The following is a 13,334-nucleotide window of genomic DNA, read 5'->3' as shown; positions in this document are numbered from 1 at the left end:
GGGATAAAGCACATCGCAGCTTCTCGTTATCATCCCTGCAGTAATGGCTTGTGGAGCGCAGGAACAGGGCCATCAAGGATAGCATTTAGTTATCTGTGGCTAACGGTTTGAATTAGGAGAAAGAACATTAAAGATTTATTGTGGGCATTACGTACTACTCTGAGTGCCACTACCAATGTTTCACCTTTTGCCCTGTTGAAAGGTGGGATTGCAGTAACAAAACTAGTTAGACCCTGGATGAATGACTTGAAAGTGTCCGGTGCCAAACTTAATCAGGTGAAAGACAGTTTTGAGAAGGCTTAAAGAAAATATTCAAGTAAGGAAGCTAAGAAGGAGTGACGTCAAACTATTTTTAATAAAGGAGGTTGGGTAAAAGTCAAGTTACCAGGGATTGTGACTAGGGGTCACTCCAAATTCTCTCAGCCAATGAAAATTGTAATGGTTATGGGCTGAGTGGTGAAACTAAGTGAAGGGAAATGGAAGAACAAAGCTAAAACATCCAGAGAGGGGAAGGAAATGTTGGGAGTGAACGAATCAAAGATGGCCTGGGAGATTTTCTGGACCAGGAAGGTCAAGTACAGTAAGATCTGCAAGAACGAAGAAAGTACCTGCACAATTCAAAGATTATTTAGGTCTTCCTTTTTAACTGTGGGGGTTTTCTTCACTGTTTTTCTTTAGTATTTTTACAGGTGTGGTGTTGTGTTCTTAAAAAATGATTTCGAAATTTAAATCCTGTGTAAGTTTAGTCTTAAAAGGGTATGACTTATTTATATCCAATATTAGTTTTTGGTGCACCAGTTTGCATGTATATGTATGTAAACATTGTTCATGTGACATTCTTAGTTTGCCAATGTATATGCAATATAGTGTTTAATAAGTGTTAGTCGTTTGATTATAAGGGGAAAGATGTGTTAGATTATGGGTTCAGAACCAGGAGTATGAACCACCTTGACAACCTTTGTCAAGGTGGAATGTAGTTGTAAGATGACAGTTGCTGACTGGCGTTTGCTCTGCTGGTCGCACCAGTACTTGCTCTCAATAAATCTTGGACACTTATCTTTATTTGTCTTACTGTATCTTACAGTGCTATAGTAATTATTGTAAGTTTTATTTGTTCCGCCTTGGAGATGCGTTTGGATGTTAATATATTAAGATGTAGGGCTAATAGGTTATGGTGGGAGTCCTTGCCAACTGGGAAAATCAAAGTAATAATTATGGGAATTAACACCGGGAATACAACTTCTGTTATTGAAGAAAGCACCATGGACAAGGCCTGCAAGTAGGGAGTGAAAAAGTGGCGCTTGCTGTGGAGTCATCACTGAGCTGGCATCAGTGATGGCCATTAAAGGGGATTTCATGATTCTGAGTAGGATGCCATGATAAGGTAAAAGAGGAAGACGCAATCAAAGCGGTTTGCTCTGGTTTTACTAGGCAGCCGGTTTGGGCGCTATTCTTGAATTCATCATAACCCCTCCCGCGAGTCACCCTGCCCACTTGATAATCAGGCTCCACAATGGTAGTCATACCCTCCCTTACTAACTCAAACACAGACGTCAGGTTGTACTGACGAAGAAAGGTTTTCAACTGAAGTCCATTTTGAAAAACTATAAGATCTATCCGAGCATTAGTCATAACAAGACAATATTATGACTTGCCGCTACATGTCACTATCTGCCTAATTGTCTCCTAAACGCTTGAACGACTGAAACAAATTGAGCATTGAGCACACACAGAAGCATAATACATGAAAGGACTTTAAAAAAAAATAATAATCAACCCTCAGTCACATTATTGTGTGCATACATGCATATTCTTCAGCCTGCCATACGGATTTACAGTTTGAAATCTACACGAACCCATAATGCGGTACGTTCCACAGGTTGAACAAAGGCGAGCTTTTGTAGTTTCACCTTCAAAAGACTCCACTGCAGTATCCGGTTAAGAGAAAAAGACAAAAATAGTTTTAGCTTAAAATGATTACCTCATTTGGAGAGACAACAACAGACATAATAACCCCTTCATCCTCCTCTTTGGATTCTGGCAGTGAGACGAAAACAGGCTCTGAAGGGTAGAGCCCCTCCTCCTTCCACACCTAGAAGCATTGCATCACACTGTTAATAGTCTAGCAAGGATCAAACGTAAATCTTATCCACATTCACGTTTAAAATAGTTAGAAGACTCCACCCAGCCTCCAGCTGGATGCTGTTTAACCAGTAGTACATTATTAGTTTTACATTTGTTTATTTAAAGATTTTACGTTATTGAATGATTTATTTAACTTAATACAAGGTCTACAGGAAATGTTAAATCTACTATTGCTAAAAACTTGTCTCACATACATTATATTCTAATGTAGAAACATATGTTTACAACATGCAAACTGAGTTAAATTATTCTGTCAGAGACGAATGTAATAGATAAACAAATTCTTGCCACTGAATGCCTACAAACAGCTATGAAGTAGCTACAACTTACACTTATCATACAGATCATGGAAATCACACATGTGCACTGGAAACATTTGTCTTCATTGTTCCTTTTATGTAGGTTATAGTCGGTGAGGGCCAGCTGTGACATGTTGGGTAATCCAGCATCCTTATATCAAATAGGAGGACAATTTCAATTTTTAAAATTTTCTGTGGACCCCCCGCTGAATCATTACTTCAATCGGGGGCTCCAGGCCCACTGAGTCATTATTGGAAGCCTGGGACCCCTCGCCCCAAGCAATTTCTATGATTTGAACTTCAACAGAATACACAAAAATACAGGAACATGTGTGCACAAAACAAATGCTCTAATATCGGAATATTTTGTTTATTCACAATCAAATATAGAAAAAGTGTTCAAATTTCCAATATTAGATTTTTTATTTGTATACACTTTAGTAATTGTATTGTATTAATTTCAATATTATTTAATTTTGTAAAACAGTCACAGATCCCCCCTGAGTAAGCCTATCGTACCCACAGGGTTTCTCAGACCACAGATTAAGAAACAATGTTTGCATGTTGAAAGTGCATGTTTCAATCTGCATGTCACAATTTTTTCATGAAATGTAAGAGTAAGATATTTGAGAACTCACTTAAAACGTGTCCTATTTTTTTTTCTACAGCACTAACCGTAATTTCTATGACAAAATTAACCCCCTCATTTGGTTCCTTATTAAAAAAAATGACGCTTTACCAGTTTGATTCAATCAAGATGGCTTCAGATGTGCCATACATTTGTCATAAGTAAGACTGTTAATGCTCTAGTTGTTCTTTAGAACACTCCAGGAGGCTGCAGTAGAACACAAGGGAATTAACTGATAGGCTGCTTCTGTTGGAAGTACATGTTCTACTGAGAATGTCAGACATTCTCATATGGGTGACAAAGAGTGTAAATTTACAGAAAATATGCTCTCATTTTAGCTTCTGGAGCACCTGCCATAACCTCTATAGGAAAATCATGAGAAAACAGTTTTCTCGCAAACATGCTTCATGAACTCCCAGATGAAGGGTTTTTCACAGTGTAAAATAACCTTAGAACACACCACAGTTGCTAATATTAGTATGGTACCATCAACAAATGATTTCTCATATTTGTGACTCTCAAATAAGGCATTCACGGGGGCGTGGCTAGCAGCCAAGCATGGCGGCCGCATAGAGTGAGAGCTCCCGAGGGCACTGTGGCCTTCCAACGAATCCGACACATTAATCCGCTACCCTGCCCGCCTGAAGCGGCGGCGTTCGAATCCGTGACCGAGGCGGTGTCACCGGTCGGATTTTCGGAGACATCGGTGCACCGGAGCCCGACATACCTCGAGTGGCGAATCTGGGCCTGCAACCGGAGGAACAGCACCGGCCTTGCGTACCACCCAGGCCCCGGCGGAAGTGCGACCGAGCCGGCCGAGAGTGGTGGAAGCAGCCCGGTACCTGCCGGGAAGCGCAAAACCAGCTTGATACCCCTGGTGGCATTATCCGGCGACGCACAGCCTGCCAAACCCTCCAAGCGGGACCGGAGCAGCGCGAAAGAAGGAGAGAACCCAGCCTTGGCCGCGCGGAGCGGAGCTGAATTATCGACCCCCCCCCCCCCCCCGGGAGCCTAGCGGGCAGCGGACCACGACGGAGGAGATCATCAGGCCCCGCTTGACCGTGGGGTAGCAGTGAACAGACGTACCGCCCCAGAGCAGAGGTGAGAGACATCGGTGCCCCCGAGGGACGGCGCCATACTGACTATAAACGCGGGAGCTCACGGGGGGAGCCTCGGGGCCCGCGTCCTACCAGACATCGTCAGCAGCCCTGGCATAGCGATAAAGACCCAGTACACGGCGGCCTCTCCGGTCTGCAGGGAAAAGGCTGCCGGGCCCAGAGTGCACCAGCGAGTCGCCAAAACCCGCACAGCCGCCGCAGGGCCTGTCCTACACCACAGCAGCGACCAGTGAGACAGCGGAGAGTGAAACGCTGTCCAACGCCCATCTACCTGCTACTCACTGGCTGGTACCTATAAACGGCGACTGCGGACGTGGCGCAGGTCGCGAATAAGCAGGGCAGGACTCTGGACCCCGCAGGCCCCAGCACCATGGCGGGTAAAGGCCTCAGAAGTGGAACCACGCAGGCTAAATTGGACAAATTCGCATATGGACAACAAGGACAACACCAAACTACAGGGCGACCCTCCACAGGGCATACCCAGGAAGCGGAAAAAACGACAAAAATAACGCTAGAAGACATCATGAAAACACTCTCAGAGGTGAAAACTACAGTGGGCGCCATCTCCTCAGAGGTCTCTTTGCTGCGAGCGGACTTTCACAAAATGGCGGAGAGGGTGTCGCAGGTGGAAGTGGTCACGAAGTCACTTGTGGAAGACACCTCGGAGCTCCAAATGGCCATGGAAAAAATGCAGAAAGTAACCAAGCTCCTACACGACAAGCTGGACGACCAGGAAGGGCGTTCGCGACGCAATAACGTACGCATCCTTGGGCTTCCAGAGACGGAGGGGAGAGGGGCCATGGACCTCTATGTAGAAGACCTCATCAAAAACAAACTCCAGCCCAAAGGCCTATCCCACTTCTTCTCGGTGGAGAGGGCGCACAGAGTCCCGGGGGGCCCGCCCAAGCCGGGAGCAACACCAAGACCCGTGCTAGCCCGGCTCTTCAATTTTAGAGACAGGGATGCAATCCTACAGGCAGCAAGAAACTCACCGCCAGTGCGGATTCAAAATGCAACCTTAGCTTTTTTCCCAGACTACACGGCGGAGGTGGCCAGGCGACGTAAATCCTTCACGGAGGTTAAAAAAGCACTACGCGACAGAGAACTACCGTACTCCATGATGTTCCCTGCTAAACTGCGCATAGTGGCCGAGGGTAAGACTTGGTTTTTCGACACGCCAGAGGTGGCACAAGAATGGCTGGAGGGCTGGAGGCCTGCGGGACAGCGACACCGCTCGCAGCGAGACCGACCGCGACACCGTACTGAAAGAACAATACCCAGTCAGTCCTCCCAATTGCCCCGTCAGGAAGGCGCGGAAGAAACAGAATCGGACCTTGAGAGAGACCCGCTGGACTCTGGTCAGTTGGCTCCGGTTTGAAGCCGGAATATATTGATTTCGGGACTGAGTGGGCCGCAGGTGCCATGGATCGGACGTGGCTGAGTAAGGTGGGCACAGGCAGTGCCCGAGGGGGACTCACCAACCCCACAAGCAAGTAAGACGACTAGGGAAGGACTAAAGCACTCTGCACAGTTGGGGAAACGGGCGGGGGTTAGTCCGTGGAGCAGGGTAGCAGGGAGGGGGGATGGGATTGAAGTTTTCATGTTAGAATGCTTGTTCTTGTTTTTCTTTGTAGTCATCATTCAGCACCTACATTGCACTACCACCCTGACATCTGTATGTCTCCTACGCAGCACGACACGAATCGGCACATGTGTTACTCCACAGCACACGATGTGTGCAGGACTCCCTCATCAGCTTAATGGCCAGGCCGCTTAATCACACGCCCACCGAGGGCGCCCCCATAGCTGGGGGGATACCCCCGCTGCGCATGATAACATGGAATGTCCGAGGCCTGGGTGACAAAATTAAAAGAGGCCTGGTCCTGCAGGCAATAAAACGACACAATCCAGATCTGGTCCTCCTACAAGAAACCCACCTCACAGGTTCCACCTGCAAAGCACTTGACAGACGTGGCTACACAATGGCGGTACACGCAGACTTCACGGCTGGCTCCAGGGGAACAGGCATATTAGTGAGAAAATCATCCCCCTTTATTATAACCCGCCGTATGGCGGATGACCAGGGTCGCTTTGCTGCAGTCCATGGGCAATGGGAGGGCAAATCACTAAATGTGGTATCAGTATATATCCCCCCAGCTCTACACTCCGTGGCCCTGCCGGCACTGGGCAAGTTCCTTCTTGACCTCCCTGATGGCGACACGATTGTTGGGGGGGACTTTAATGCAATCATGGATCCACTTAAGGACACCTTTCCCTCTAGGACCCGGCCACGAGGTACTGCACCACTACCGGACTTTGTGGAGGCCCTAGGACTTATTGACATCTGGCGACAGCTACATACCGAGGCCACCCAATACACTTATTACTCAGCTGTACATAATAGCTTATCTCGTATAGACTACTTCATGGCACTGGGGTTGGGACTAGACATGGTGGACAAGGTAGACATACTGCCCAGGGGAATCTCCGATCATTCTCCAATTGTCCTATCGCTTACCACCGGGGGGAAATGATGCGCACGAATCTACCCAATTTACCCAAACTTTTTAAAAATACCCAAGATTCGAAAGAAACTCAAGCTTGTGACAACGCAGTACTTTGATGAAAATACAGGCACAGTGGAATCGCCGTCCACTCTGTGGGAGGCGTACAAGACAGTCCTCAGGGGGGCGGCCATTGCAGCGATAACGGGGCACAAACGGGACTCCCGGAAGGAGCTCACAGACTTGGAATTTGCACTCGACACGGCCAACAATGCACATATGACAGACCCCTCCCCGTCCACGGCACACACCCTCATGGTTCGGCAACAACAATACCTAGCTCACCTCAAAACGACTGAGAAGGGGTATATCGCAAACACTAAACATAGAATTTACGATGTGGGCGACAAAGCAGGGCGTATGCTGGCTTGGCTAGATAAGAGAGGGAATGGAGCGAAAGGTATTCAGAGAATTCACACAGAGGATGGGCGGACACTGGCACACCCAGAAGACATAGTTTGCGAATTAGCACGACATTATCGGGCGATATACACACCTGAACGGAGGGTCACACAACAAATGGCAACGGCAACATTAGCGGACATTACCATCCCCAGCATTACGCAGGAAGATAGGGACACCCTGGAACTGGACCCGACGGAGGAAGAAATCCAGCTGGCAATCCAGGCGTTACAGTCCGGTAAAGCACTGGGCCCAAATGGGATACCGGTAGAGTGGTACAAGTCCATGGCTCCAGACCTCAGTGCCCCATTACTAGCCATGTATTTAGAGAGCAGGGACAGAGTAGAGCTGCCGCTGGATCAACGCACGGCCACGATTGTAGCGATACCCAAACCGGGGAAACCCCCGACTGAGTGTACCTCGTATCGCCCGATATCGTTATTGAATATCGAGGCCAAGATACTAGCTAAACTTCTAGCCATCCGCCTGATGCCCCACCTCAGTACCTTGATCCACCCTGATCAGTCGGGCTTTATGCCTCACCGGAGCACTGCGATGAATCTCCGAAGAGTCCACGGCGTGCTGGCCCGAGCGCACCTCCTCACGGAGCAGACTGTGATTCTCTCTCTCGACGCTAAAATGGCGTTCGACCTAGTAGAGTGGGAATATCTCTTTGTGGTACTAGAACGCATGGGATTTGGGCCGAGATATATAACATGGATACGGCTGCTTTATACGAAGCCCGTCGCACAGGTGGTAGCCAATGGCCACATATCGCCGAGGTTCCCACTAGGCAGGGGTACTAGACAGGGCTGCCCCCTGTCCCCCCTGCTCTTCGCACTAGTGCTTGAACCCCTGGCAATCCAGATCAGGTCCACGCCCCTGTTCGCAGGCATTAAATGGGAGGACGGATGGGAAGACAAAGTTTCACTATACGCGGACGACATGCTCATCTACATGACCGCACCTGATACCGGCATCCCGGCCCTGCTAGACCTATGTAACACACACGGGCGCACATCGGGCTACACTATAAACTGGTCGAAATCTACCCTATATACATTAAAAGGCCCAGCGCCAAGGTTACAGGAGAACTGTCCGCGGCTTACGACATCAACCTCCTTCAAATACTTAGGAATTGTCATCACAAGCGTGGAAGCAGAATTTTTTGCGTGCAATTTAAAACCACCCATTGACCGCCTGCGGGCGGATGTAAAGCACTGGGCGGCCCTGCCCCTGACCCTACTGGGTAGGGCGGCGTTGTACAAGATGATGGCCCTCCCGAGGCTCCTCTATGTTCTAGAAAATACTCCACACCTGGTACCACTACGCTACTTCAAGCAGATCGTAGCACTGGTCAATGTCCTGCTTTGGAATGCTGGCCCGGCGCGTATAGCGTACGACAAGCTGGTTAAAAGCTGGTACGAAGGGGGCATAGCGCTCCCCAACATTCAGCTATATTATTGGGCGGCCCAACTGAAAATTATAAACTACTGGATCCACGCCCCAAAAGACGACCCAGCCTATCGGGCAGATTGGTCACAGCTTGGGACGGACTGTATGCTGTCTGTGCTCTATAACAAGTCCCAACTGAAGACCCTACTTGGTCCGACAAAGCACACGGCGGCCCTATGGCACATGGCGCAGGCCCGGTTGGGATGGGCGGGTCGAATCACCAAAATGACGCCACTGTGGGACACAAAGACATTGGGGAACCTTAGAGGCTGTAAGGGATTTGAGCGGTGGGACTCCATAGGCATTTCTACAGTAGGGGACCTCTGGGACAATGACACAGTGATACCATTTCCTCACCTACAACAGCAGTATAACCTTGGACCCACAGAAACATTTAGATATGTCCAAATTAGACACGCATTACTACAGGCGATCCCTGCAGGCACCACTCTGCCGGACTCATCCCCGTTATAGGATAGACTGCTAACGGAATTCATGCTCCAAAGCGCCACCTCCCTTACATATAAAAAACTGATCAATAATCTCAAAGACCCAACGCTGAAACTTAAAGAAAAATGGGAAGGGGAATTAGGTGAGACAGACGACTTTGAGTGGAATGAGGCGCTGGCCTCCCCGAAAGAGGTTGGAATCTCGAGTAAGCTCAGACTGGTACAACTTAAAATCCTACACCGCATCTATTACACCAGGACACTGTTGCATAAAATACAGAGGGCAATACACCCCTTCTGTTTGAGAGGCTGCGGGGAAGAAGGGACACTGATACACACGCTATGGGAATGCCCACAAATACGCGAATTCTGGAGACGAATACTCCGCTCAATCTCCCAGGCCCTTAAACTTTCCATATTGCCTGAACCACGCAAATGCCTTTTGAACATCTGGGACCCCAATGACCTAGGTAGACACGAACTGATTTGGGAAACATTGGCTATGACAGTGGCTAAGCGGGATATAGCACAGAAATGGGGCGCGCCAGACATACCCACCGCCAGTAGATGGGCTAAGAACATGGACATCCTAATGGTAACAGAAAGGGCAGTATACGTACTACGTGCAGCGCCCCGCAAGTGGAACAAAGTGTGGGCGGCATGGAATGTTTACAGAGGAGAAATCTGTGAACCCTTACCGGAGGGGGAAGACCTGGACTCGGAGGGGGAGGAGGAGTAACAGAGCGGGTACGGGGTAGTCACCTCAATAACAATACAACACGACATTCGTGGCACTAACCTGGTCATGTACCACAGTGCAAGCGGAGACACAGGAGACTACGAGATATGGGTGAAAACACAAGGGATATGATGACACATGGTTGGGGGGGGGGGGTTGGGAAGTTTGTTATTTCTGTATTAAACAAAAATAATGTTACCACTGAATCATATAGGAGGGAGAGGGTAGTAGAGGAACGTAATATACACAAAGAAACCGACGATTGATATATATGCAAATTTCAGTAAGCTTAATGTAACGCAGTCCTTATCACGTTAATGTTTCTTGTCGCATATGAAAAAGTTCAAATGTACAATATGTAACAACTGCCAAGAGAATGTATGAAACTGATTGACCACTATTCCTTCCTATCAATAAAGTTTAAAAAAAAAAAAATAAGGCATTCACTACGATGCAATACATTTGGATGCTTTCATGTATATTGGCCCCAAGATGGTTGCCAGCACTTCCTGGATAAAGTGCTGACAGTCAATCAGATCTCACCATGAGATCTGTGCTTATGCTCTGCCCAGATATACAAATTTCTTTTTTCTTTATTTCCTTGAAAACTACTGACCGGAATGACACCAAATAACAAAAAGGCGTGATCTGCGGAACAAAATCTACCCTTTGGCCAAATTTGGTGTGATTCTGTCACGCGGTCCAAGCTGCAGAAGTGTCTAAAGACTCTAATTGAAATGACATAGGAAAGCATTATTTTTCCCCCCTCGTCCTTTTTTTTCCTAGACTCCCGCTTGACAGGTCGCCCTGAAACTTTCCATGCACAGAAATGTGCTGCTAATAGCTTTGGCCCAGTTCGATGAACCAAAATGAAACCTTCTACAGAGGTGCTTCTTTTTTTGGCTAGTTGGCGCATGGGATGTTTCAGGGTGATCCATCAAGTGAGGGCTAAGAAAAAGGGGGTCCCAAAACATGTTTCTCCCATTTATTTTTCCCTAGGAACCGTAGGCACTTTTACAGCCCAAACCGCTAAATGGATGTACACCAAATTTGACAAAGCTAAATCTTGGTCCAGAAAGATTGCTTTTTATAGTTTGGTGGAAATGCGTTCAGTAGTTATGGAGAAATAAAGGCTAAAAAATGTGAATATTTAACTCCAAGGGGGATTCGTGGAACCAACTCAAAGCGAGATCTGACTAGTTGGCTGCCACCACCTCAACTAGGAAGGGGTGGCAGGTATCTTAGGACTTGGGACTCAGTCCCGATTCCTAAAAAAGGTAAAAGACACAAGGGGGCAGGGTAGGAATACCCTGACCCCGTAGACATGATAGTGGGGACTCAGAAGGGTCCCGTCTGGGGTCAAAATGTTTTTTTTTTTAAATGTTGCCCCAGATTTGCAAAGGGTAGGGAAATCCATGGCAAAAAGAAGAAAAAAAAGCATTGTCTACTGCACTTCTTTTTAAACCCCTGGGGTTGGGCCAGGGCCCCAGGGAAGATGCTTTTTATTTTTTCAGAGGGTGGTCACGCAACCTTACGCCCTTAGAATTTTTAGGTGGGCACATGGACCCCTCTTCGGGCCATTTTCGGCCCGGGGATCCGATCCCCGTGAAACAGAATTAGGTTTATGGGTAGGGGTGTGCGCGGACCCCTTCCCTAAGCCATTTTTGGCCCCAAGGACCCTAAACCCGTGGCCCGAAATATATTTATAGGGAGGAGAGCATGCAAGCCCCCAGGCCGTATTTGGCCCTGGGGACACAATCCCCTGGGGCCCACTGCATTTTTTAAAGGGAGGAGGGCCGCATGGACCTCCTCCCTGAGCCTCTAAATGCCCTGAGGACCCTATCCCCTGGGACTGCTAAACTAATCTGAGATGCCATCAGGGATGTCATAGTACTTGTCATGGGTAATGCCACATGGGAAGTAATAAGCAGTCCCCGGTGGGGGTGCAGGTTATAGTTAGGTCTGCAACTATAACTGGTGAATTTCTGTGTATTTTTAGTTCAAAACGTTAATGTTGTCACTTACAAATTCATATAACTATTACATTACTCTCACTTTTTTTTAATAAAAAGAGATTTTTATCACACCTAACTATAATATTACTTTAACTTTTTTCAGTACATTTCTAGTGTCTCTTTTAAGTAAACTAATAGTTAATTACAATAGGTAAATCCAACACCCCGCCATGCACAGCCATTGGTCCGTGCACAATGGCGAGACGCCAATGCCCCACACGCAGACAACCTCTGTAAAGGCAGCGAACCCCACACTGCACAGGGCCCTCGGTCATGCACAGTGGGGGGCTGGCCACAAGGCCTGGTATGTGGCCTGACCCTGCGGGCAACCCCTCCGCTTGCAGCCAATCCCACCCTGGGCATGGTCTATGGCCTGCGGCATGACCAGACCCTGTGACCAACCCCGCCAAAGGCAGTCAGCCCTACAATGCACATGGCCTTCTGCCGTGCGAGGCTGGGGTCTGTCACACGGCCTGGCCCTGGAGACCCCATCCTCAGGGACTTTTGTTTTTCAATGGGAGGTGTGAGAAAATGGGGTTCTGTTGCAGTACCCCTCCACTTTTTGCCTGGCTATTGATGTAACTTTGACTGTAGAGTACTGGCTCCCTGCTGTCCAGATTCCCAGTACCAGTGTTCTTTACCTACAACAGTTCCACAATTGGGCCTTGAGGGCCCATGTAAGTCCCTAGTAAATGGTACCTGGGTGCCTAGGGCACTGAGACTGAAGAGGGTCCCCCAAGGGACCTCTCACCTAGGCTAGGCAGACAGCCACTGTAGCATGCATGGCCTGGTGCAGACAAAATGCCAAAGTCAACATGGCAAACTGTGTGCCATACCAACTAGCACTGCCTAAGTAAGGTAAGTAACCCCTCTAACAGGCCTTACAGCCCTACATCAGGGTGCACTCTACCACAGGTGAGTGCATATCTGTGTGAGAAGTTGGCCTGATATGCAGTGCTCACTATTCTAGTGAACACTATGTATCAGTCCAGACAACCCTTATTGATGATTGGTTGTAAGTCAACCTTATAGACCAGCTATCCTAGTAGCGTGGATACGAGCAGTCTAAGGCTAAAGACTCGAGAGGGCGTGTTAAGCCAGCTGTTATACCACACATATACCCCTTGAACACCAAGTGAAAGGACACCACACAAGTGTTATGAAAATAAACAGTGTATTTATTAGAATCACAACAGCCCTGTACTCTTTATGAGGACAGGGTACTAAGCACAACACAAAACTCTTACGAAAATACTTAAGTTACCACAGTATATACAAATGCCCGAGGGGCACGGAAAACCATATACTCTGAAAGTGGAATGCGAAATTACTAGCAGGTAAGTACAGTACTAATAGGCTTTGGAATCGCTAGGTCTTGACTATAGAATCTTCAGATTACTTCTAGGAGGCCTAGGGGACTCAGGTGCAGAGTGTGCACTCTCACGCGGGATGCGGGACAAAGTCTATGGTAGCTAGATTTCAGAAAGTTAGTGTTCTCGGGCGAACCCGACCTGGTAGGA

General features: G+C 47.9%; 1 protein-coding gene across 1 annotated transcript in view; it reads right to left on the bottom strand.

The window, feature by feature from the left end:
* LOC147732521 (carotenoid-cleaving dioxygenase, mitochondrial-like) overlaps positions 1-13,334 on the bottom strand; it is a 457,961-nt gene that overhangs the window by 15,787 nt on the left and 428,840 nt on the right. Inside the window, exon 11 of the mRNA XM_086957054.1 lies at positions 1,982-2,092. Coding sequence (XP_086813180.1) covers positions 1,982-2,092 — 111 coding nt within the window. The remainder of the gene's footprint in view (positions 1-1,981; positions 2,093-13,334) is intronic.

This window comes from Lissotriton vulgaris, chromosome 2_1 (assembly GCF_964263255.1).
Source record: "Lissotriton vulgaris chromosome 2_1, aLisVul1.2, whole genome shotgun sequence".
NCBI classification, from domain to species: domain Eukaryota; kingdom Metazoa; phylum Chordata; class Amphibia; order Caudata; family Salamandridae; genus Lissotriton; species Lissotriton vulgaris.
Note: the sequence above shows the minus strand (reverse complement) of the source record. Positions and strands in the feature narration are given on the sequence as shown.